At 39.3% G+C, this 27,654-nt stretch overlaps 1 protein-coding gene across 1 annotated transcript in view; it reads right to left on the bottom strand.

Moving 5' to 3' along the window:
- Window positions 1-10,172: 10,172 nt before the first annotated feature.
- LOC148017047 (ARM repeat superfamily protein) overlaps window positions 10,173-27,654 on the bottom strand; it is a 58,243-nt gene continuing 40,761 nt past the window's right edge. The window contains exons 6-10 of the mRNA XM_087663476.1: window positions 11,758-11,909; window positions 11,527-11,662; window positions 11,222-11,306; window positions 10,866-11,137; window positions 10,173-10,768 (exon numbers count right to left, since the gene is read on the bottom strand). Of these exons, the coding sequence (XP_087519602.1) occupies window positions 10,571-10,768; window positions 10,866-11,137; window positions 11,222-11,306; window positions 11,527-11,662; window positions 11,758-11,909 (843 nt within the window). The 3' untranslated portion in view covers window positions 10,173-10,570. The remainder of the gene's footprint in view (window positions 10,769-10,865; window positions 11,138-11,221; window positions 11,307-11,526; window positions 11,663-11,757; window positions 11,910-27,654) is intronic.

The following is a 27,654-nucleotide window of genomic DNA, read 5'->3' as shown; positions in this document are numbered from 1 at the left end:
TTTTCTTCACGCAACTAGAAAATCATCTAGATTTATTTACATCAGAGATATGCTCAATGTTCCCTTCGATTTGTAAGAGGTTTTAAAGGATCTTGAAGATAAACTGAAGGATTTTAGAGTGTTTTATGATAGACATGTGGAAGGCCTAGAGATTGAGGGATTTGTCCATTATAACAATGTAATGGAAGTTTCCAATGTTGCCAGAACAACTTTGCAAACAAGTTTTAGCCTTATTGATGAAGAATTCAAGAAGTGGAAAGCAGATTGCCCTTATGGATAGTTGTTCTTCAGATACAATACAAGAGAAGAAGATGGAGGATATTGCATGCAAAGACAAATAAGTTGAAGAGAATGGTGAAATGTTTCATGAGGATATTGAGAACCAGTTAGTGCAAGGATTCGATGTTGCTTTGTTTAAAAGCGAGAACATTACAAAAGTGGAAGAAAAGGAGATAGACTTGAGTGCAAAGATTGAAATAGGTCCTCTTGAATGTGTCCCAACATTTGCCAATTATCTTATCAACAAAAAGAGAAATGTATTTCTAAATGATATTCAACACCTTTTTTATCTTAGAGAAGATTACTTGACAATCCTTACTGCATGGGGTCAAAATGATAAGAATTTTATAGCTTATGAAGAGGAATTACTAGCAACTCTTGATGTTGAGGGAGAGAATTTTCAAGACAGTTCTGTAACCTTGCATTCTTGTATTAATAAGATTGTGGAAGATAAAAAGGGGGGATACATACAGAGGAAGAGTACTTACAAATTCAACAGAGACTTGGTATTGATAACAAGGGGTATGAAGAGAAATTGAAGTCTCTTGTAATATTTCCGCAATGAAATATTGAAGATCCTAAATCTCGCGTAAAAGCGGTTCAAAGTAATCTCCTGTAATGGAAAAACCTTGGGCTAAGTGCTCCCTCAATGTGAATCGATAAACATCAGCCCACGTCGTGTATAGGAAGCTGTGGCTCAAAAGCCGTAGGCCTACACAGGAACACCCCTTCAAGGGGAAAAAAGAGATAATGGATAAATTTTTGGCAAATTTTTTTATTAGAACTCCCCTCCCCTTCAGCCGCTGCATGGTGGGGAGGGGGAGTATGAGTATGAGTATGAGAAGGAGTTAATTGGAGGAGGAGCGTGGGGAGGGGAACATGCTGCCTGCCACGTGTGTGGCTATCCCTCCCCCCTTCTACCTATAAGAACATCCCCCTCCCCAAGCTTGAGGGAGGAGGAGGACTGGACCATGCTGCTGCTGCCCGCCCGTGGAGTGCGTGCTGCCCGCCACGTTGCCACACTGCCTGGGAGCCTGCCGCCATCGCCACGCTGTTGCCGCCTCCACCTTCCCCATCATTATCAACATCATAATCATCATCGTCATTATCTTCACCTCCATCCTCATCATCTTCCAAATCATTTTCACTCTCCACGTCATCAGCCTGTGGACAGAAGCTTAGAAGCTTCCATTAAGGTTTCCAAAGGCCTTATTCACCCATGCCTTCCCGGGTCCCTTAAAACCGCGACCGCAAGGCCTGTGTCCTGCACAGAAGAGGAGATCTCGGACTGAGAGACTTCGAAACGAGTGAGTAAACCAAGGGGGAGTTTCTGTGACGAAATTCACTGCATAAATGGCTCCTAAGCAAAAGGCGAGAGGAGCACACGTGGGAGCTTCCACCTCGAGTACGCAAGTGGACAACGTCCCGGTTCTTAATGCCCAGGTTCCAATAAATTTCCTGCATGAAAAGGATGCACTAAGCATGTCTAATTCTCGTAGGCAAGTTTAAATACATTGGAAATTTTATTTTGCTCGCCCGATTTACAAAATTTAGTTGCACGTCGTGCATTTGCAATTGCTTGCACTTCCGTGGTCAAGTTGCAATTCTAAACATATGATGCTTAAGTTAAAATACGAAATTGTGCATCTCCCAAAGGAAAAGATTTAAGAACTTGATGTTATGCAATTCGAATGCAACGTTAGTTACAATTTAGGTTGCGATAAGCGGTAGAAGAAGGATTAAATCAACCATGTATTCATTAGCATCTCGTCACGAACGAATGATGCATCCATGCATAGAAGCTCTTTTATCAAAGTTCAAAATTGGGAAAGTATGCATTTTCATGAAAAGACTAAAGCCTTGAATTTGATGCATATATGTGGGATTTACAAGAAGTAGTTTTGAATGTCAACTAATACAGTTTGGGGCAAGGCAAAGAAAGATCATTGAAGGTCTTATAGCTGCATAGAAGGAAAAGGTCTATGGTCTTGAAATCACATATTTACATGGAATGATACATTGCATACATCTTGCAGTACTTGCTAATTTGGAAGAAAGTATTTGTATCTTTAAAATGAAGATCATCTTTACTCGCGGGTTGGTTAGATCAACTAAGTAATCCGCATATAATTGAGTAGCTTACATGAAAATCATAAAGGTACGATTAGATTGCAAATGACGATCACCTCAAAGTGCTAGGTAGGGTTAAGTTATGCTAAAATTCTGCCTAGTATTGCACTTAGGATGCCAACCTAATATTTTCGATCCCAAAGATCCTACCCACATTCTCAAAAATGTTAGGGTTAGCTAAACGCCCATGCAAGAATGATCTAGGGTTCTCACCCTAAGGATCAATTGACCAAATACTAGACTTCTGTATAAATTTAGGAACCCTAGGGCCAAAGCATTATCGGCCTAGGTTAAGGTTGGGTTGGGTCAAGAGGACTCCCAAGTCCTTATCTTGATCAAAGGTATTCTTGATCAAGAAAGACCGTACGAAGAAATATATAATCCCACAAGTCAGATACTGACACAAGCTGCAACACCGTACGATCTTGTATCTAAATCATAGAATAGTACTGCCACTCGACTAAGTTGGCGAGTTCTAAGGACAAGTCAAATTTTCTAGAGGATGAGTAGTCATCCTGCTACATCACTCTTCCTTAGGCTGATTTGCCAAGTTAGGGAAATTACGAATTTGCCAAGAAAGCAATTGACCAACTAAGTTAGGGCGAGGAGGTTACCCAGGATTTATTAATTAAGATATAAGGATACCTAAGGTAGTGACAATTTGGGTTAACAGGGTATAAACCCTAACCCAAAGAAAAAGGGTAAACAAGCAACTCAGCTTACGAAACCCTTGGGATCTTGTCAAGTCGCGATTGATCCCGGATCGAATGCTAGATGTATTCGAAGAGAAGAATTCACACCTTAGCAGTTGGCCGTATAAACGACCACTGGAGTGCTTGTGTTTGTACACTTAGGAGCATTGTTTGTACTTCTTTGTTCAAGGAACTAATGCCAGAAAAATAACTAATGTTTCAAGTTGAAAGCCTGGAGGAAGAGGCAGTAGCAGTTACCTCCGACTGTCTGCCTGACCCTATTCAAGGGGGTTGTTAGCCGCGCCAGGTACGTGGACCGAACCCGCCGCGAGAGGTCTCTCCATGGGTGCTACTTGGAGCAGGAGGACGCCTGGGTGCCAGTGGGGGCTCTGGCCATAAATCCCTTGCCTCCGGATTCTGCATAAGAGGCCGACGTGACTCGAGATGGGATCTCGAGGCTCGTATACTAGTCAACGGGCGAAACTTGGAATAGCGATCCCTGAGGATTGTTGGAATAGCCTTCGAGCGGATTATATGATGTATTCCAAAGACTGATAAATAAAGATCAAATGTTGAAAATGAACTTGCTTGTCATTGTTTTTCTATGTCAGTGCCTAAGTTACGTGAAGGAACCAATGTTTAATTGGTTAATTAAGGAAGCTGTTTTTGCTTGTCAAACTAAACGTGGTAGGTAATTAGATAACTAAAGCAACCTGAGGAAAGTACGGTGGATGTGACCCTAGGTCCTACGAAAGGCTGGTCCCGATTGGTTGGAAATTTTTCTCAAAGGAATTGACAGCGAGGTAACAATGACCTAGAATCTATAAAGCTAGAGTCCCGATTTATGTTATTTTAGAGGAATGGAATGGGACTATGCCTTATGGGCAAAGAGGTCGAGCTTCGCATCCCTCTCGTTTCCCATTCTCCTTGAACCAAGTGCAATATAAATCCGCTTCGACTCTGACGTTTCTGCGCAAAGTGGTTTGTCTGGGGCTTGACGCTAGCTACCTCATATGAACTTGACCATTAGGAAAACCCTGATTCAGGTTGGTCCTAAGTGGGAACGGCTGGAATGCTTCCGCTTCATGGCAGACTCGGAGATCGCAAACCCCATGACATTCCTTGGGAGTGCCGGGCGGCGCTTTCTGGACTCTCTTTCCAATGGGCTGCTAAGACGTATCCTACAAGTGGACAGGGGGACACGTTACAAGAAACCAAAAAGTTCAATAAATCTATATGATGATAGTCTTCTTGAAGAAGATGAAAACCCTACCGTATGAAAGATAATTATAAGATATCCATTGTGATTTATACTAGAGTATGTTATGCATTATAGACAAATATTTTTGGATATTTATCTATTGACATCTTATACTATTATGATTTATTCTGCAAATAGAAATTGAAGATGTTAACAACTTTCTTGAAAGAGCCAAGGGCTCAAGGCCATTGAAGCTTGGCAAAAGTCAAGGCCTTGGTCATTATATTGGAAGCTTAAATAATCAAACAGTTGCAATTTATCATAGCAGGTTGTCAAGCTTTCCAAGCTTACCAATAATGGCTTTGAAAGCTATCTCTAAGGTGATTGGATCCCAAGCTTTCAATAGAGGTTCAGATAAGATAATTTTAGTGGAGAAGGAAGAAGTTATAAGAGTTTTTGGCTTCATGCTTTGACACAATAGATCTAGGGCATGATACTTTTAAGTGCTTGCCTCTTATTCGCTCTCCATGTAGGAGATGTCAAGAATTTGAAGTTCCTTCCAGGCTATAGGAAACAAGAGTTCTTAAAATGTAGAGGTATCATCAAGTGGGATGAAACAAAAGATTCCCTTAGAGGACAGTGTGAATTCTCTAAAACTAAAGACTCTTCTACAATAGAGTCATACTAAAATATATTAAGGGTTTCTTGAAACCCATCTTTTTCCGTCTCTTTGTCTAGTTTGTAACCATTCAGAATATCTTTGCGTTGCACAAGAGTTAAATATCCCTATTTTCTTCTTTGGGTAATAGTGGATATAGTCCTTACCAAAGATGATGTATTACATGATGTGATTGTGTCTTTGAGCTTGAATTTGTGCCAAATGTCTGTAGAAACATTGAAAGACCTCTAATAAACTATTTGCTTTGTATCTTCCACCTCCATGTCTTGTGTATCTAAAGTATTTTGTTCTTGGTTGTATAAAATATGCTGCATAGTTACCAAATAAAGAAATTCAATTAGAAAACCCTATATGAGTCAGGCAATAAAGAGACATACATGTGCAAACTTCTTATCATATAGTGAGTGAAGTGTTAATTATTCCAAGCTTCTATCATTGCCTTTTTAAAAAGGTTCAATTGGTTTTTGAAGTCTTTGAGATCATCATCATTCCACTATGTTTTATCACAATAAAAAAATACTTTGTATAGTGTTTCTCAAACATTCACTTTTCTATTCCGAGCTTATCCATTATCAGCATGATCCTTAACTACATTATGTAGGCACTTCCATTGATTGTATCTAATAGTTGAGTCACAATTTCTAGATTTTATCTTACCAAGTATCCCATGAAAGTCTAGGAACCTTCTAGCCTTCACTCCACCAATAGATGGCTTTTTGGGGACACAATTGCCATCCTTAGACTTTGAAGATCTAGTTCAATAACAACATTACCACCATGCAAACCAATTGAAGATAAGACTTTTTCAATCTTTGTTATAGCATCTGTTCTAGCTGATAATGGCTTCAGCTTCCATGCAGATCCTATATAAAGATGAACAAGCTTTTCAATTATCCTACAAAGCACATGAAGTGTACAGATATGGACATTCACTAAAGGAATATCTAAGAATGGCTTAAACTATGGATCCTTGTTGTGCCTAGAGGAGGGAGCTCTATTCCAATTACTTGAGTTCAACTCTACAGTTGGGGACATGCAATATAGGCAAGGAGATCTAGAGTTGGCTCCCTTTGATACATTGTACATACATTTAAGTGTCTTTAAGTCGCCAACTATGTGCCACTTAATCTTATAGTTCCCAAATTCTTCATTAAATAGCTCTTCTCCTGCTTGTTGTCTCTTAATAAGATTAGGTATTGGTGTTCAATGAAAAACCCAATACAATATATATCAAAATCCTCTATATCTACTTCAAATACTCCTAGCCACCAGATGTTTGTGTTCCGATTGAACACTAAATGACATTGAGTGATTGCAATGATATGATGAAAGTACTCTATTCATCAAGGTAATAGAGATCCTCTCTAGTTTTGTACATTTTAGAATCTCAATTTCATCAAGTTTAACCACAAATCTAGCCACTCCTTCTACCTCTTCTAGTGACAAGTCATAGAACCTAATCATTAAGCATTGCAAGGTGGGCAAGTCAAGGAAAATATTGTTAAATTCATTGAATAAAACTTCCTTTTTCTTGCCCTTGAAGCTAGCCTTGATATAAAAAGGCTCACCCAGAATCTCCATTATCTTGTTATTCACTCTCTGTCTAATAGTTCTAATCACGGATGGCCTTGGAAGCATGCAATTACGTACTTATCCTTGCTTCATATTTGACTGTAAAAGCTGAAAAAGTTGTATATAAGCATCTCGATTGATACCAATATTATCTAGTATCTTCTGCACTAACTCAGTATCCAAAGAGAGATCCTTTATAAATGACTCCAAGCATTGTTTCTTTGCCTTTTTCAATTTCTTCTTCTTCAAAATATCTTTTGAAACTACTGAAGGAAAAAGATAATAAAACTAATATGCTTTTAAAGAACCAATTCACTTGCATTCGGTTGAATAAGAGACCTAAACAAAATCAACATCACAAATCAATACAATTAATTATAAAGAAAGTCATATTTCATATTTTTAAAGTTAAAAAAAAATATACATTGTTGCTTGGATTCTTTTACTACAACCACCTCCTCCCCGTCTGAGACTCTAAATATTTCTAAGAGCCTTTTATCAATTTCGAAGTCCTAAAATAGTTTGCTTTCGTTGATAAGATTTGATATGTTTCTCCAATAAATGAATCCTCTATTGATAGACTTCTAGCTTCTGCAGTAACTCATTATGTTTTGATAAAAGATGGTTCTCCAATTTAAGGACATCCTTTTCTGCAACCAAGTTAACTGTATAGCCTAAAAACCCATTATAACCATCACCAATGAACCTCAACAATAAAGAGCTATTATAGAAAGGCAAAGTGCTATTTTTGCTAGGATCTTTCACATATAGCCTGCCATCTAACCAAAGATCAAGTTTCTTCTTTCCTTCCAACCTAAGTATATGTTTCGTAGACTCTTTAATAGTAATGGGTTTTCTTCTCTTCCTTATTGGTTCATACTCACTATCCAACTCAATATGAAGATGATAGAGAGACCTTTTACTAGAGCTACAGAGATCATTGGATGACTGATCTATAGCTAAGGATGTAATTAGAAGATTGGATTGAAAAAGTATGTGAATAAAAAATAAGAAGGAAAACGAAAAAGAAACTAGTAAGGATGGGAAAGAAAAAAGAGAGAATGGAGGGAAGTAATCAAACGTCGAACAAAATTCAAATTGAATATTAGTTTTCACTTCAATGAGGATGAGTAAGATCTTCATTATGACTATCTTTGTCACCTTTGTGGCGACCTAGATTTCTAGATTTGATATAACCACGATAATATCACGACAATGACTTGTTAATAATTTTTTATATATTTACTTACCAAAATATTAAAGTTTTTAAAAAACAAAAAAAATTATTTCTTAAAATATTCTCTCTCTAGGATCGCTTACAAGGCATTTTCGAGACCTCAAAACTCCCCTAATGATTAGTTTGATAAAAGGATGGCTTTTCCTTCGCTAGTATTAAAACCAACTCCTTAAATCACTTGCATCTTTCTTGCATAGAAATTCATTCACCCACCTTGGTGCTAAGAAATGAAGTTCGAAATAGCAAGGCAAAAAAGACACATTAAGTGAGGATTCTTTATGGCTCAAATACCATCTTAAATTGTAATGGAGTTACAACAGAGACATGCTTCAACTAGAATGATCAAACTCGTCAATTTACCCATCCAACCTTACGTCTCATTACAGTATTCTTCACGATTTTCTTTTTCTCATCATTGTCCTATCCCTCAAGAGTGGAGATTACCCTTGCAACAATGATGAGCTTTAAAAACAAGTTACAAGAAAAGTCATCTTCTATTTATATATTAGCCTATGTGAGCACGTACACTCATATTTTTATGTTGTTACGACATACGAATTGGGTCCTCAAGTGAGATATACCCTAGGGAGTTTTTACTGCACCTAATGCTACACTCGTATCCCAATCCAACACTATATGTCCTATGCACAAGATGACCAACACCATACATAAGATGTGATTGTATGTGTTCTCTTTTTTGTAATGTGATTTTTCTTCTCTTTCGAGACATATGCTATGGTAGTCTATTTGTAGGTTTCAAACTCAAAGCTCATGGAGAGCCCTAACTCCTAATCTTTGTTTCCAAAACCAAGTTCTTCATCCTTCAATACCTCATGTTTAGTCGTTCTAGTCATTTTTAATCATGAAAGGAGTTGATTTCAAGTGTATCGACACCAACACTGCTATAATCTTTGACAAAGCTTATCATCCACCATGCCAAAACCAACTACCAAGAAAGTCCTAGTATTCCATGTTCAAGGTGCATAATGCAACACGTGTATACTCAATAGTGAGTGCCAAGGCATTGGTACTCGTGTATAAGAGGATAATATAAACTAATTTCAAGAGCTAGTAAAAACAACTGTAAATGTAGAAATTACTATAATAGTAGTTGGTGAAGTCGGTGTGAAAGTTCCTGAAGGCACCAAGAGTCACTAAAAGCACCATTTTGTAAGATGTCATGAATAGCAATTGTCAAAAGTCCCAACTATTAAGTGATGATAGTAGACTATGGGGTAATATATCTTAAAGCTCCACTATCTACAAACCAAGAAAGCATGAAGATTTATTGGCACAATTCTTCACGCATTAATCTTGGTTTTAGACATAAAAGAAGAATACTCAATTCATCTCTTTTTCCATTCATATTCGACACTAGGTGGTGCACTCTTTGAGCTTCTTACAATAATAGCATTTTTGTTTTTTTAAGACTTAGGGACAACTAAACTTTCATTGCCTGAGGACTATCCATCTTTCATTGAGAGTTGCCACAAATTTTACCTTTGCCTTTGTTATGCATAACAAGAGCTAAATTACCATCGCATATCTTTCTATAGCCTCGACTCAGGGTGAATCTGGACCAGCTAGCATAGAGATTCAAAACCATCCCAAGCAAGGGGGTATCTCCAAGTATCTCCTAATATATTATGGAATTGGATTATTAATGCTTCTCTCAACTTCACCTCAGGGCATGACTAGTACAATGTACGTTCTTGGTCAATGGCAGCCCATACATCGTGTGAAAAACATGCACGTACAAGTTGGACATCTAACGAAGCAACCTGCAAAAAGGTGCAAAAGATGGTTTTGACTCTCTTGGGGGAACTCCTACATAGCATGAGAGAGAGAAAGAGAGAGAGATTTTGTGTGTGTGTGTGTGTGTGTGTGATGAAATAAACAAGGCCGAAGACAAAAGTTACAAAACATGTCTAATGAGATACAACTGTTTATAATGTGCTAAAAATGAGAAGTACCAAAAAAAAGAGCAAAAATAAAATATACAATTAAGGAGAGAACAAGAAGTGATGATAACCTTCAAACAGCTGAACTCCATAGTTCTATCATGTCATCACAGTCTCCTCCAAAGTGAAATGTATAAGAAGACTTCTGTTGATGTCAAGAAAAGATAACTCAGATCCTCCTAGACAACCGGGACAATCGGATAAAACCATGAAGCCTTCTTCTTCAGGCCTGTAGCTCATCTCAATCGTAACATTGATACAAAATGCTTAGATTTTCACGTATGTCCACTCAACAAAGGCTAAACTCTAAAATCAAACGATCACCAATGCCCAAGAGTTTAAGCTTGCACAAATCAGTAGTTTTAGGTCAAAAGAAATTATTGAAGGTATGCCGCAATGAAGCCTACACTCGCAAGAACAGTGAGCTGTAAATCAATGTTAGGGAATTGGACTGGTGCAATAGCTTGTAAAACATATCCAATGATCTGAAAACTCCAACTGCTCACCCTTGTGTATACATCTTTTTGAAAGAATTGAGTATCGTGAATGTTCAAAATTCATGAAAACTATTCTACATCATTGTTGGACTGTTCACAAAAAGCCGACTGATGCTCTCAAGCAACTGTGCACCAGAAGGGCTCTGAGGGGCGGTTCATCTGAATGCATCAGTGAAGATTCTTGATGTAAAGTCAATCAGCCCTGTTTAAGTCCAAGATGTAAACATCTGCACTGAGAAGGATTCAACATTCAGCCATTTGCACTCGGAGAAAATTCCTTGCACTTTGTGCTGTTCAAGTTCCAACTGGCTTCAACAATGAGTCAGTCAGTTTTGTTTGGAGTATTCTCATGTATACATTTCTTGCTCTGGTCGTGTTCTGGAGCTCCATCTGGCTCCAGTTCTTGGAGCTGCCGCTTTAAATAGTTGCATGAGCTTTTGATGGTTCCGTGAAGATTATTATCACTGCCGGAATCGTGATGACCAGTCCACTTCTCCATTATAAGCAAGAACCTATTTATCTATAAAGTAGTTAAAGCGTCATTACCATTAAGCACATATCATTTATGTCAAGGGTTAATTAAGCAAAACACATCTTTCAAAAGATTAGATGGATACTGTCTCAAGCTTGCCGTTGCTATCCTTGGCATTTTGTGATTCGTCTTCTTTATCTTCCATTTCTTCACCCTGGTGCTCCTGTACATCTTCGAGCAATATACTACAGCTCTCAGCAAGAACTAGCAGCACATCTGAGCAGGGAAGAAAGTCCTTCAAGCTCATCCAATATGTATGACTTAACCTGTCTAAGATGCTCCAAAGAGCATTTCGTGCACCAGAATCATCAGTTGCTGTGGGCAAAAGCTCCAGCAACTTTTTAACGAGTACTGCATCTGGGGGATCAACATCCATTTACACTGGCTTAATTTGTTTAGATCTTCCCGCTAAACAGACTGACCTAGATTGAAACTACTTACTATGAACTATTTCACGAATGAGACTTTCTTCTTCAGCAAGCAGGTTCGCTACTAAAACTGATGCAGAGATTCCTGCTGGTCCAACCTAAGTGATAAAAATATAAGTAGTACATATATTAGGAATGAGCAAAAACCACTGTACATTGAAAATTTCACAAGAAAGCTGAACTTCTAGCATTGAAGCCAACTCCTGTGTTTTGATTGAAAGAACATGTGGAGGGAGTCAAATTCCTGATGTGCAACATAGGACAATGCAAGACAGCTCTATTCATCATGTGACTAAAATTGCAACTTTGAAATATCACCTCTTCTTTCCCTGAAAGTTGGATAACTTGGCATGCCAAAGTAAACAGCTTCAAATTAGCAGCAAGCTGTGTAGCGACATCATCAGCTAAGGAAAGAGCCTCAGCAATTTGCAAAAGTGTGTCTAGAACAAGACTCCTGAATCATAGTAGAAATTGCAGATTAGGATACCAAACAGATTAAAGAGTAACAAACTTTTGATTCGACCATGCTTAGAAAAGAATAGTTGGTACCCATGTGAGAAATTGCCCTCATTCAACGCATCAATCTCAGAAGCCAGAAGATCGGTGAGGACAGCAGGCAACCCTAACTGAACCAGAACTGTGATAAGGACTGAGGCAACGTTTCCCTGACAGTCAACTATGGCAAGCAAAAGCTCTGTGCTCTGCAAAAAGGAGAATGTATAATTGGTTTGTAGATCATAAGATTTTGCACCAGACTTCAGTAGCTTATGCAGTAATTAACACATACCAACGTACTTTACATGTACCAGATACCGATCTACTTTCCATGTACCTGATTCAAAAATAAGCTCACTTACCTCCACAAATTATGAACATGCACCTCATGCTTACTTTCCCATCACAATGATAACTCTCCTCAAATTAACAGCTCATGCTGTGTTGAGTCTGACACAAGCTTGTGCATTATCATGAATACTTTCCTGTTCTTGCATGGTGTTTTACTGCCTGAACATTGATGCTATCAAAGAAGGTGCAAGAGGGGATTGCAGATGTCCTATGAAAACATCAGAAGAATAGTGTTTTTGTTGAAAGATCTCTTGCTTTCAAACTACAGTATATATCAAGACATCAGAAAGTAGACGGGAACCTAAGGCAAGGGTGGGCTTCTAATTAACAAAATAGATGCCAATAATATTAGTATCAATATCAATAGCACATAATCACTTGTTTCTAATGAGAACAAAATGTGAACTCTGCCTTCAAGGCCACCTATCTCCATCATCTATACACCTTGGCTGATTTCTTCAACTTGTCCAAAGGTTCTATAGTGAATTTGTTTTCAATCACTTTACAATAGGTTCTCTATCGCACAAATGGAAGGCATCCATTTGCATTGTAAAAAGCCTTCACCAACTTGAGAGCACAATAAACCAATAGAGCTGAAATCTCTTCGTAATATACCTGATTTGGACAAATTCCAATATCGAGAACTAAACCTACACTAAGAACAAGAAATGTAGAAACACAAACAGCTTCACTTCCTATAATCCAACAAGAACAAGCATAAAAACACAAACAGATTTGACTTCCTGCCGAACCAACAAGTAGCTTATTAACAAAAGATAGCAGCATACACACGCAACACAATCAGGCTGACCTAACTGTAAGATGCAGCCATTTACTAACACACGCACAGAAAAAGAATATCCCAACCCCCATAACACTCATACATGCCGTAATACTGTTCAAAAGAAGGAAAGGCGTAGCAATAGGAAAAGATGAGGTAAATTACAAAAAGATGGTGTAAGACACACAAATGCAATACACACTCACTTCTGCAAGAAAATGGTGCACTAGAAACACAATCATAGATGATTGAGATGAGAGCATACAGATGCAAAAGTGACCCATACTAGAAGACAAATAGCTTTTGATAAATATTTCCCACACCATAAGCCACATTTTGCACACTGTTTCAGTAGGATTCAGAGAAGAGTAAATCTTTCTATCTCATTATTTCCAAAGGTCAAAAGCAAGCAGCCATAGCCACAAGATTTTGCCATTTTCAAACGCCGCGTGCGCCTGCCGCCTGGTCCCCACGCTGGACCCCTATCGTCACACACAACGCCCGCCCGCTGGTCGCTCGCTGGACCTGTCGCCTGTTGACTGTCACATGCAGTCCATCTCGTCCACCTGCTCTGCTGTGACTATAGCCTACGGCTATTGCCTGCACCTCAACAGCCCGTTTGACCTGTCGGTCTCAATGACGACTGCACTATGTGCAATGACTGTCGGCTTGTACCGTCAGCTCTAATACCAGTTGTTGGAGCTCAATTGGAGATGTGCAACAGTTCAAGGAGTGAGAGTGATGGTGAGAGAGAGTGTGAGTGAAAGTATGATTGGATTTGAGCGTACCAACAATGTGTTGGTACACAAAGAATAAAATGTATTTTTACTTGGGCATATAAGGGTGCATTCACATGTACAACTGAATAGTGTGTGTGTATTATACACGGAGGTCAAACGGGCCTCTATCCCAACACTGCAGCAGCAGAAACCAAACACTATACTAGAAGACCTTCAAGGGCTGGCGACAGCATGTTGGCCTACTAGACAACAAATGCAAAAGTCTAAAGGATGGCAAGAGAGCATTGAACACGTGCTAAAGTAGTCAAGGACACTGATGGAGATAATGGTGAAGAATGGGAAAAGGGATGCAAGTGACCTAATACACTCTATTTATAGAGATGGAACCAACCAAAATCCATGGCTTTTCTTATTGGAGACTAAAGCACACTAAGTGCATTTGACTTTTGGGGCTGTTTACTAAGGTAATGAAGGTTTAATGTATAACACACTCTTTAAGCTTAACACCCCTTCTCACCCCAAAATAGGAACCAAGAGGAACTACCAAACAAATCTCACCCCATTTTACCTCGAGGATCCCATCCCAAAGCGATCAAGGCATCGGTTAATGGGCTATCCAAGAACCTACCAGGACTACAAAGGTGATGATTATCCTCCTTCAAGAGCACCAAAGGGCCAGCCCAAAGAGGCCAAGGTATTAGACAAGGGTGCTTGTTAGCTACCCAGTGGCCTACCAAGACATAAAAAGGGATGGTTGGACCACGAATCATAGAACACAAACTATGTATACACCCACCTGCAAGGGTGTCGATGATGCATGAAGGGTGAAGAGGCACATAGAGTATACAAGTGACTAGACCGTAGGTGGAGACTGCTTGAGATCCAAAGCAAGCAAGGTACTCATGGATGCTCTAGATTCTGTACAATGAGAAGCATAGTAGAATGCCACACAATGCAAATGAGAATCCTCGGTATTAAGATGCCACTTGGATGATGTCCCTCGTGGAGGAAATTGATCACTTTCCCAAGCACCCCTCTACAAAGATGATGATCATGTAGTGTAAACAATGAGTACAATAGGAAAGGGATGCCAATGTCAAGGACAAGATGACAATGCCAAAACCTATAGTTACCAAATGAAGTATAGAAACCCCTTATTAGCCATGGATGTTAATGTCAAAGGAAAAAAGGAGCTTGTGGAACGAAATCTAATGTGTCTGATGTGGCAAACCAATCAACCAAACCTTGAAGTGTCCTACAAGGAGTGGATGAAAGGATATGCCACATGACCAGCAATGCACTACTAAGATGGGTGGGCACTAGGAGGAACAATAGCAGTAGATGCAAGTGCTCGAGGGACCCCCTCTAGATTTCCCCAGGGGAAATATTGCCCATGGGTGCAGTTGTAGTCTGCTCTAGTAGTGATCTAAGTGAAAGACCTTGTGTCTTGTTACAATACTACTTGTTGATGTGACCCAAGCACTGACAATAAGTGCAAAACCTATTCTTTTTAGCAAGTTGTTGACAAGTTTAGATTCTTTGTTTCCATTCTAAAAACATGTCACCCTCATTAGGACTTTCCTTCCCTTCTTGGCATTTCTTGCCACCTTCCAATTTCCCCTTTGAAGCAGAGGAGACTAGGGCCCCCTTTGAAGTGGACAAAATGGGGGAGGTGTATTGACTTGATCGTGCAACCTCATGTAATGCAAGAGTTAACCTTGAAGTCATAAAAGGTTGGTAATCAATGCAACAAAATGACTTTTTACATGAAGTGGAAGTATTTAGGAGACAGCTTTACTTAAAAATAACATGACTTGATCATCATTTGACTCCCATGAGCCAATGGTGGCAAAGATACTGCCTATACTCTTCCAACTACCTATACTCCATCTTGACTTTCGTATCATTCCCCTTTCTTAATAGGAAACTCCTATGGGCCGTAATTGAGATTGATACATTGAGTTCCATCTCTCACCACATAGCAACCAATGATATGACTTCAACTATCATATGCTATGGAAAGTATTGTAACTGTGAGTGAAACTCGAGAAGTAAACCTTACATCAGCTCATCATTCATTGCAATATTGCAAGCCTTCCATCGACGAATACGATAAAAGTGGAATGGGGAGGCTCCAACATAGCCTCTAAACCAACTAGGTCCCAAGATCCAAAGACCTTGCAACTCAAGCATTTGTTGTATTAGGTTCGACTAAGTCATGAAATTTTACCCATAAAACAAGCCTTATCGATAAGAATGTTCTTGGCCATAGCAATATGGGTATGAGTGGTGAGTAGGCTAGGCAGGGTGAGGGACTAGCATACAGTTGGGGAGTTAACCCCAAAGTGCCCATCATGCATCATAGATATATGCACAATGGATCTATATGTGTTCATAAACTAATCATGCATAGGCAAGGCAACTACATGAGTAGCCTAGGAAGAGTGGATAAGCACACGATAAGCAAAGGATTGGAGTCCCTATGTCTAAGTGACCCATGGAATGTATGAAGGTGCATATAAGTAGAGGATGGATATCCCTACATCTGAGTGGCTATGGGTCGATGTCCGAGGAAACTGAGAGGGGAGATTGTCAAGAGTGTTGAGATGGCAAGCTCAACACGTGCAAACATTGATGATGGACCACCTGGTTAGATGGGTCCACACATCTACACTTTAGCACATTGGTAATCATTATAATTCTCACATGCCACCACTACCTTATCACTTATTATATTTGGTTTGTTGCACTTACCTACAGCTGGTATAGTTACAACACCAATTAATTATTATAGCCAATTATGCACTATTCGACTTATTAGGCCACTTTCCTTTAGGTTATATCATATCTATACTTTGTGTATATTGTACTGTGAGCGGAAGAAAAAGAAAAAACCAGCAAGGAAATGTTTTGGCCTCCATCTCTCTTCTTGTGTTCTTGAGCGAGCTTCCTCTTATAAGTAGTGTATGGTGTGTGTAAGGTGCAGCAACTCAAGCAAATCCCCCCACCACCCGATTCTTAACATGGTATCAGAGGAGCGCCATTGAGAGAGGCTAGTTTTAATGATTGAAGTGAAGGAGAAGAAACAAGGGTTCTTGAGTAAGCTTCCTCTTATGTGTATGGTGTATGTAAGGCGCAGCAACTCAAGCAAGTCCCCCCACCATCCGATTCTTAACATGATATCAGAGCGGCGCCATTTAGAGAGGCTAGTTTTAAAGACTGAAGTGAAGGAGAAGAAACAAGGGTTCTTGAGTGAGCTTCCTCTTATGTGTATGGTGTATGTAAGGCGCAGCAACTCAAGCAAGTCCCTCCACCACCCGATTCTTAACATGGTATCAGAGCGGCGCCATTGAGAGAGGCTAGTTTTAAAGACTGAAGTGAAGAAGAAGAAACAAGGGTTCTTAAGTGAGCTTCCTCTTATGTGTATGGTGTATGTAAGGCGCAACAACTCAAGCAAGTCCCCCCACCACCCGATTCTTAACATGGTATCAGAGCGGCGCCATTGAGAGAGACTAGTTTTAAAGACTGAAGTGAAGGAGAAGAAACAAGGGTTCTTGAGTGAGCTTCCTCTTATGTGTATGGTGTATGTAAGTCGCAGCAACTCAAGCAAGTCCCCCCGCCACCCGATTCTTAACATGGTATCAAAGAGGTGCCATTGAGAGAGGCTAGTTTTAAAAGGCTGAAGTGAAGAAGAAGCAACAAGGATTCGAGGAAGCGAGTAACAAATAAGAAACTCTTTGATTCTTCTACTCTTTCTCTTGGATAATACTTGCGGAGGCACCGGAAGCAAGGTAGAGCAAAAATCTCAAATTGCTATGAGATTTAGTGTGCAAGCAAAGTATTGTATATTCTGCAAATCCATTCTTTAGGGCTTTCCCGCTACTATTTTAGGCATTTAAGGCCGTTTTCGAACCTTGTTTTAGACACGCAAAGTTGCGGACAACAATTTCAAGGCATACTGCAATTTCGGCAATGTCCGCTGAAAGTGAATGCATCTCAAATCTATAAGTATTTGAGGTGTTTATCAAAAAATAAACATAAGTTTTATGTACAAACAGATTGTAGATTATATGTATTGTTGAGTAGTTAGTGAAAAAGGTTGCTTGGTGTATTACTGTGAACTTATGAAAGTTTGCAAAAGACTTACTATTTTTAATCATTTTTGTGATAATGACAAAGAAAAGTGAAAATCCCATCATTGAAAAGTTGAACAAGAACAACTACCTATCATGAAAGTTCCATGTAACGAACTTCCTTATTGGAAAAGACCTTTAAGAGTTCATTTCAAGTGAAGAGAAAGAGTCAGAGCTAAGTAATCTTATGACTGCAGATGAATTAAAGGCGTGGAAAGAATGAAATACAAAGGACAAAAAGGTGATGCATTGGCTATCTACAATCATTGATAATACTATGCTGGGACATATCAAAAATGCAAATACTTCACATCCATATCAATGAGTATATTTTAAAGGTGAGGAGTATTACAGATGCTTTGGCAGCAATTGATGCAATGTAGTTTCATCTACTTTGAGTGGCCTTAATAATAAAAAGGCCTCAAAATCATTTGTTACTTCTGTATATGTACAAAAGCCATTTTCAGATTTTAATGAGTTGGTCTCTCTCATGATCACTGAAAAGATCAACATATAGGATGGATCTGTTAGAAGTGGTGCAGCAATGGAAGCATAAATATGTACTGAAATAAACTGCTAAACACAAGACAAAAGAAAAGAAATAACACAATACAAATGAGAACTCAGATGTATGCTCGAGAAATGGAATCCATATACCAAGACATGAGATATTACAGATACAATGTGAGCAACCGGCTGTGGAGGCACTGGCACCTGCTCCCTCTCTCCAAGGACTGTCCAGTGATGAATGAATAAATGGAGGAGGGAGCCACACAATATATAGGACAAATAAATGCCCAAAGTATGACAGGCCGGCCAGCATTAAATACTAGCCGACTGGCTGCAAATAATGCCAAATCCCCATAAATAGTGACAAATAAAATGCCTAAATAATCTCTGTGCCCAGCCTACTGAACCACAAGTCCAAACTCAACCGTGAGCTCACTAATTTGCTAACACCCTCTCTCAGATCATGGGTGATCTGATACAATACAATATACAATGATAATGTCGCATCATAGTACATACAACAATGTCCACCAGAGTAGAACCATGGGTACCCAAGTAGTGGGTGTGCAAGCCACCACCAAGGTGCCTCGGAGAGAACCTGGAGTCGATGTCGATCGTACCAGCTCCTGAAGATAGAGAAGATCATAGCAGCTCTCAATGTCTGTCAACAATGCTCCTGATGTAGCATACGTGACCATCCTGTCACCAATGCCGCAGCGCATAAATGACCATGAAATCCCCTTCTTTGGCCAGACCACCAAAGTGTCCCCTCATGTGAGCTCCAGACAAAAGCCACCCGCTCTCTTTCAAGTAACCATCCCATCATGAACCTGGATGTCAATCCCGACTCTAGGATTTGTACCTGCCAGACTTCGGTTGATGCGTCAGGGATTTTCCTCTCAGGATCCTGTGCATCTGTATAGAAATATAGATGAGGCGCGGCTGCCCCATCTCACCACCCTCTCACACTCTCCCTCTCTGGCACTGGAGAGTTGTGAAAGATAACCTCATCGCCACCACTAGAAAGCAATTGAGAAAGGGGCCACTAAACCCTTCCCACGATCCGAAGAAGAGAATCCCGTCCACGCCTTGAACTTTGCCTTGACTAGAGGATCCGAATCGAAATCTGAGGCAGATGATGACTCGTCGGATGAGTCCACATCCCACTTCGTCTTCTGCTCCGTGTTCTTCTTGGAAGCCACTAACTCTTTGTAGTCCTTCCTTAAATGACCTTTCTTGCCACAGTGATAACTCTAGGCCTTCGACTTCTTCATCTCGGAACCCCTTTCTGAAGCTGCAAGAGCCTCACATGAACCTCCATATAGCGTATCATCAGTGGATGAGCATGGAGCAGCCATCTGTAGAGGATTGAGAAAAGAAGTAGAGAAAAGAAGGGATTGGGAGAGGAAACACAGTCAAACCACGAGCACAGACTTGAAAAAACAAGAGTTCACATATAGTATAACCCAAAATCTGATCAAAATAAGACAAAAGCTGTTGCTAGAAGTCAAAAAATTGGTTCAAAACTGCCAGAAACAGCAAAAACGGCCTGTTTTGCCAGTCGCCCAGCCCAAAAGAGTGCTAAAAATAGCAAAACGCAGGCAACGCACTACATAAACAGGTGTAGGAAACTGTTGCCAGCAGCCTAATGATGAAAACACAGGCTGAAACAGATGCATAGGCTGTATGGATGCTGACATCAGCAAAAAACGCAGGTAAAATTGGTCGCCTGATGGGAGCAGACAGCTGCCTGATCAGCAAGAGGGAAAACAGTCCTGAAATCAGCAATAAAACACAGCAAAAACACAAATCCTGAAATCTGATACCATGTTAGAAGTGGTGCAGCAATGGAAGCACAACAATGTGCTAAAATAAACTGTTGAACACAAGACAAAAGAAAAGAAATAATACAATACAGATGAGAACTCAGATGTATGCTCGGGAAATGGAATCCATATACCAAGCCATGAGACAGTACAAAATACAATGTGAGTCACCGAGACTGTGGAGGCACTGGCACCTGCTCCCTCTCTCCAAGGACCATCCAGTGATAAATGAATAAATGGAGGAGGGAGCCAGACAATATATAGGACAAATAAATGCCCAAAATATGACAGGTCGGCCAGCATTAACTGGCTGCAAATAATGCCAAATCCCCATAAATAGTGACAAATAAAATGCCTAAATAATCTGTGTCCAACCTGCTGAACCACAAGTCCAGACTCAACCATGAGTTGACTAATCTGCTAACAGAATCATCTGAAAGCAGTGAACAAGTCCAAGCTTTTGCCTCAAGTTCAAGAAGGAGACGTAACAAATTCTCTTCAAGAGACCATGGTATAGGACATGCTAGTGATAACCAACAAAATAGGTTAAATCAGCAATTCAATGAAATGCAGCTTACAGAAAGCCATGGAAACTTTTGAGACAGGGAAATCCCAAGAAAAAAAGATGAATGGCAAAACAAAAGTTTTGACAATTCTCATATTGTTTGTTATTATTGTGGCAAAATAGATCATATTGCAGCTCATTGCTATGCTAAGAAGGATGATATCCACAATGGTAAATTGCAGTAAGAAAACTATACATCGTCTTTACGATAAAATGAAGACAAAAATGAGTATCTGTTTGTTATATAACATATAATGAATGCTATTACAGAAAAGAAAAAATATGATTATGTATGGTATATCGATTTAGGTACATCTAATCATATGACCAGTCATGCTGAATGGTTTGGAGAGATGCAAGATTTACAAAATCTAGGTTATGTGCAGACGGGTGATGATTCATGCTGCCCAATTTCACACATTGGAAAGATTCTCTTGTCCTTGCCTAATCACCAAACAAAGACTTTGTCATATGTATTACATGCGTCATCAATCACAAAGAATTTAACATATGTTGGCCAAATGATAAAGCAAGGATTGCAAGTTTGATTTAATGTAAAAGGTTGTTTTGTAGAGGACTTTAATAATAAGTGCAAGTTGGTCGCAAAAGAAAGTAGAGTTAGTCACGTATTCTTTAGATGCTAAGATTTTTGCTATAAATACTGCTATATATGCTAAAGGAAAAGAAGTGGTTGCAGACATTAAAATATAGCATAAACATATTGGACATGCAGTCCAAAGAATTGTTTATAAGGTTACATATTTTTAGAGTTACCAAATTTCATAAAGTGTGTGAAGTATGTAAGTTTGGTAAGCAGACAAGACAACATTTTTCGTATGACAAAGATGTGAGCACAAACATACTTGATGTTCTACATACGAATATTTGGGGTCCTATACAAAAAATATCTCTTAGTGGCAGCAAACATTTTGTTACATTTATTGATTATTGTTCAAGAAAGTTGTGGATATATTTCATAAAGAAAAAGAGTGATGTATATAAACACTTCAAAACTTTCAAGGCTGCTGTTAAAACAGAAACAAGCTTGAAACTTGAAGTGCTTAAGATTAGATGGAGAGGGAGAGCACCTCTCTGATGAGTTTAGTGACTTCTTCAGATCTCATGGGATAAAGAGACAATGTACTTGCAAGTATAGCCCATAGCAAAATGGGCTTGCAAAAAGAAAAAACAGACATATTGCAGATATTGCACGAGCATTGATAATTGAAAAGAATATGCCAAAACATTTTTTGTTTGAAGCTATTCATATTGTTGTGTATATTTTAAACAAAACTCCCACAGCTGCAGTTCATGAGATGACCCCAAAGAATGCTTTACAAGCAAAAATCCCAATGTGTCATACTTGAAAATATTTAGTCGTATTGCATATGTTCATATGCCAAATGAGCTACAAAAGAAGCTTGATCCAAAGGCTGAAAAATATATTTTTATTGGATACTCTTTAGAGCAAAAAAGAGTGTCGTTGTTATAACACAGTCATAGGTGAGTTAAGAGCAAGCAATAATGTTATTTTTTATGAGATAAGTAGTTGGTATGCATCTAGTGGTGATACATTAGATGATGATCATGATCATGATAGTTATATGTAAAAAGAAAAGCAAGAATCACAAAGCCTTAGTGGACCAAAAACATCATTCAATACTACATCTACAGTTAGCCCTTGGTCTGGGAGACTAAAGAGTAGCCCCACATTTTCAGGTGGATCTACAAGTGTTGCAAGTAAAGACAAAGAGAAAAAGAAAGTGTTGTATGGTAATGATACATCTACTACTTATTTGGGATTTGATGGAGATTCCAATGGTTTAGAGAGTTCGGATGATAATCTTGGTATTCCTTCAATCAAGACACCAGGTGTACAAAGAGCACATAGTAATATAAAGGCTCCATTAACTAATCCATTGGTACGTAGGTCTAGCAGGGTCAAATACCCTGTTAACAGATTTGGTTTTGAAGGTTATGCAACTCACCATTATGCTTATATGGTAAAGGTGATTGAGGATGTTGAACCCACTTACTTTAAGGATGTTGTTGGTCAATCACATTGGAATATATCAATAGATGGGGAGTCGGCTACATTGGAAGCCAATAAGACTTGAGATCTAGTACCATTGCCTAAGGACAAGACAGCTATTGGTTATAAATGGGTTTACAAAATTAAGTATAATGCAAATGGTTCCATTAGCAAGTATAAGGCTAGGTTGGTTACAAAAGGCTATGCTCAAACATATGGCATAGATTACGATGAGACATTCAGTCCAATTGCTAAAATGACAACTGTTAGATGTGTGATTGCTTTGGTAACAGCTAAAGGTTGGAGTTTGTAGCAAATGGATATCAAGAATGCCTTCTTGCATAGTGAATTGCAAGGATAGGTGTATATGGAGCATCCAATAGCTTATGAGGATTTAGAACATCCCACATATGTGTGTAGGTTAAAGAATGCGCTATTTGGGCTAAAGCAAGCACCTAGAGCATGGTCTAACAAGATCGAAGAGTATCTTATCAACATTGACTTTTATATTCTGATATTGATCACTCACTTTATGTGAGAAAGGGAGATGGAAGCTTAGTCATCATAGTCATCTATGTGGATGGCTTGATTATTACAGATAACAGTGACAATGGAATTACTAAAGTTGAGGACTTTTTGAAAACGAAGTTTGAGGTGAAGGATTAGATGAGCTAAGATAGTTTCTTAATATTGAGATGATCATATGTAACAATGATATATGGCTATCACAAAGGCAATATGGCTTGGATACGTTATCCAAGTATGGTATGACGACATATAAGCCTCTTTCAGTGTCATTGGAGCAAAATGTGAAGTTGAGTGCTAATGTTGGGGACGAGATAAAAGACCCTACTATGTTCAAGAGAATAGTAGAAAGTTTGATTTACATGACTATCACAAGGCAAGACTCCAGCTATGTTGTTGGCTTTGTCAGTGAGTTTATGCAGATGCCTGGAAAGCCTCACTTGAATGAAATTAGACACATATTGAGGTATGTGAAGTCCACTTTGCACAGGTAAGGAGATACAAGTGTTTGGATGCACAGATATAGATTAAGCTAGTAGCATGTCTGACAGAAGATCTACCAGTGGATTCATGTTTTTCCTTGGTAGTGTAGTACTTATGTGGGGCAGCAAAAAGCAACCTACAATTGCTTTATCGAGTACAAAGGTTGAGTATAGAGGTGTTGCTATGGCAGCATGTGAGGTGGTATGGTTACAAAAGTTATTAAGTGATTTGGATGTGCAGGGAGATGGTCTAGTTCTCATTCACATTATGACAACATGAGCAGCACACAATTAGCCAGCAACCTAGTGTTCCATCATCCATGCTAGGACAAAACACATTGAGGTGTGTTACCACTTTGTGAGAGAGAAGGTACTTGCAAAAGAGATTAACTTGGTATATGTCAACACAGGATCATATAGCTGACATTTTTACAAAGGCATTGGGTGTAGAGAAACTTCAAAAATTTTGAAGCTTACTTGAAGTTACAAAGATACAATTTAGCTTGAGAGGTAGTATTGAAATGGCAAGCTCAACACATGCACACATTGACGATCGGCCACCTAGTTAGATGGGTCCCCATGTCTACACTTAGCACGTCGGTGGTCATTATGATTCTCACATGGCCACTGACTTATCACTTATTGTATTTAGTTTATTACACTTACCTATAGTTGACATAGTTATAGCACCAATCAAATAGTATAGTCAATTATGCACTGTTTGACTTAGTAGACTACTTTCCTTTATGTTATATCCTATTTATACTTTGTATACATTGTATTGTGAGCAAAAGATAAAGAAAAAACCAACAAGAAAACGTTTTGGCCTCCATCTCTCTTCTTGTGTTCTTGAATGAGCTTCCTCTTATGTGTACAGTGTGTATTTAGCATAGCAACCCAAACTAAACCCCCCACAACACAATTCTTAACAACGAGAATGTATATTTTTAATGCCTAGCTTTGGCATTGTTAAGTTATACACATATGAAGTGCAAAGTTAATTAAGTGATTGTGAATACCTTAATGACCCAAGGGATCAATAGTAGGTGACATTGGCAAAAGTTAAATAAACTTATGTTGGACAGGTACTTTTGGGTGCCTAGTGGTAGTAATGTGAATGGACACTAGCCAATTCTTACACATGATCAAATGGTTAATTCGTTAATTTTCAAAAATTAAAGTCTGAAAACTAATTAATTAAAGCTGAAAATTACTCTTGAAAAGTTGCCAAGTAGTAAAACAAGTTGTCACTAGTCAAAACTTTCCATATAAACTAGAGGAGGGTTGTTTAAGGGCTAGCTAATGGTCATTCCAACATTCAAAGACTACGAGAGCAATGAAAAGTCATCGGATGAGCTCCGAGAGATGCAACAACTGACCCCACATAGTGCGACAAGACAGGGGCAACAAGTTTTCTTCTCCCCTTTCGTGAGAGGCCACAGTAGAAGAGGAGGGCTCACTAGTCACACTTGGGTTTTGCCCTCTTTGAAGCTGTTGGTGCCATGAGGATTGCCATCCAAGCTACTAATCAAAGGATACTCCTTTCAGCTGATTTTCTCTCTTGTCTAGCAATCAATCCTTAGCACTTCCCAACCAATTCCAGCTTGGGGTGAAGAGCAATTGCAAAAATTGCTGCTGAAACCCTACTTTACAGCAAAAAACAAGGTTTCCAAAGCCACCTTGGGACTTGTGCCCAATAACTAAATATCCAAAATTTGGAGTAGTAGCTTAAGGCAAGATATTTACTATTGAACCAAAGGGTAACCCATTCTCAATTATTGTGGCTGCATGCAAGAGATTGTGACCCAATATATGCTCAAATTGTTGTATTATCAAGGGGCAAATTGTGCCAAAGCAATGCTGGTTATTTACAACAGCCCATTGTATTGAATTTGAAGAGGGATCCACCTACATCTCTATGTACTTCAAATTAGAGCATACAATTTGAAAAATACCACAAGGGGCGCCAATTGTTGGAGCCAATTGACTATTAGCTGTCCAAGATTAAGTGGTATAAGTGTATATTTTCAGATTTGTGTATTTAATGCTTGCTCTATTTTGAGTTGAATCACGTTTATACCACCCTTGCCATGAAGGAAGGCTGATTTCATGGTTCCATTACCAATATACATCAACTCCCTTGAGTAGGTGGGCCCGAGTTACTTGTATACAAGTAAACGAAGTTGCATATTGCTGAAATAGTGTGCAGCTAAGTGCATAGCAAGCATGTCATCATACAGTGATTTGGGATCAAGTCATAATGATGCTTCACCATCGGAAGGTACACAAAGTAATAGAGGAAATGCAATGCCTAATCTTGGAACGAGCATGTAGCATAGGCAATAAGCTGAAAATGTTGGTGTAGACCAAAATGCAAGACCTTCTATGGTAAATGATGCTAATGACCAGCAAGAGGGTCAAGAATTTGATGACTAGTTTAAAGATCGATTGAGGACGGCAGCTGATATGTTTGCACCATTTGCAAAGGATCCTCAATTTACTCGCTTTCTGAGTTCTTCCAAGGAGGATAGCAACAGCAAAAAGAGGAAGGCATCCTCTAGAGCTTCGAGAAAACAAGATGTACTAAGGAAATGCCAAAACTATCTCAAGGTTCTCCCAATGTTATTAATGAGCAAAAGCAACTAGTGCCAATGAGGCAAGACACACAAATGCATGGCTATTTTGGTAGTATCAATCCAATGGATTTTGGATAGCAAAGTATGCATGAAAACATGGGGTCCCAAGGTATTTTGGTGGTGGCACGATATTCCAAGCTATGGTTGATCAAGGAATGCATATGGGAATATATGGTACAAATCTTTATGGTATGCAAAGACCAATGCATGGAATGCGAGGTCCCAATGTATCTAGGTATGGCAAGTGGAATGCAAAACCTCATGTATGGTAGCATTGGCATGACACCTAGGGCATGTATGGTAATGCATTTGCACCCCCAAGTATGTATGGGGCTCAAGGAATGAACGACGGTCATGGAAATGCTTCATACAATGCTGGTAAAAATGCAAATACAGCCAATACACCCTTTTTTCAGCTGCCAATTTATGATTATTTGCCTCCAAAAGGGCCAGCAAAGGACTACAATGAGGGTGGTAAAGGGATAAGGTTTGAGGCTTTTCATGGTGCATAAGATAGATTGGAAGCATCGACTTTCATTCAAGAGTTGGATGTGGCTTGTTGGTGAGGCAACTTCACCAAATCCTCTAAAATGGAAAGGCAACCAATTTTTGAAGGGAAATACATTGCAATGTTGATCCGCACTTCTAATGCAAGTAGAGCCACTCCAAGGCCAGAGGCATAAAACCAAAACGTAAAAATCATACCCTGCCCCTCAGTCTCAAGGGAACCCCCAACAAGGAACGCAAGATGGTGGCAACCAACATCAAGGAGAAAGTGAAGATCTCAAACCCACACAGCCATCAGTCAATCATCACAGTCAGCACCGTTCTCAACTTCAAAGGGCACATTAGTCTATTGAGCCATTGATGGGCTTCCGTCCTTGGGCCCACCTCGTCTCTATAGAGACATCTGAGGTTGAGAGCTTGGTCCACATTTGCAAGATGCCCCCTGACGAGGCGACTACAAAGGCAAAAACTAAGCAGCCAATGTAAATGCATCTAAGACTGACTGGAAAAGAAATGCAAGTTCTAGAAGGAGTTGCATCCTCTATCAATACACATGATGGGCTGAGTGTTAGAATTCCTAATGTCCCTGTCTCACTCAAAATGAGGCACACTAGTAGGACATAAATATGCATGACACATGACTGCTAGCACCCCCTCTGAGATCCTAGATGTGGCTAAATGCCAAAGAAGATGGAATGGATCCAAGAATGGTAGAAGTACTAGGGCTAATGAAGTCTGTTGAGGTAGTCTCACAATCCTAGAAATCCCCCTCTGAAATACAAGGGGCTAGGGTATCCACAACTGCATCGCCAATATTGTTCCCTTGGTAGGTACAAGGAAACCACTAGAGGAGATGGTAGGAA

The sequence above is a fragment of the Lygodium microphyllum genome, chromosome 22 (assembly GCF_053477565.2).
Source record: "Lygodium microphyllum isolate KBCC chromosome 22, Lygodium_microphyllum_v1.1.10, whole genome shotgun sequence".
Taxonomy (NCBI): Eukaryota; Viridiplantae; Streptophyta; class Polypodiopsida; order Schizaeales; family Lygodiaceae; genus Lygodium; species Lygodium microphyllum.
This window is presented reverse-complemented; position numbering and strand designations above follow the sequence as displayed.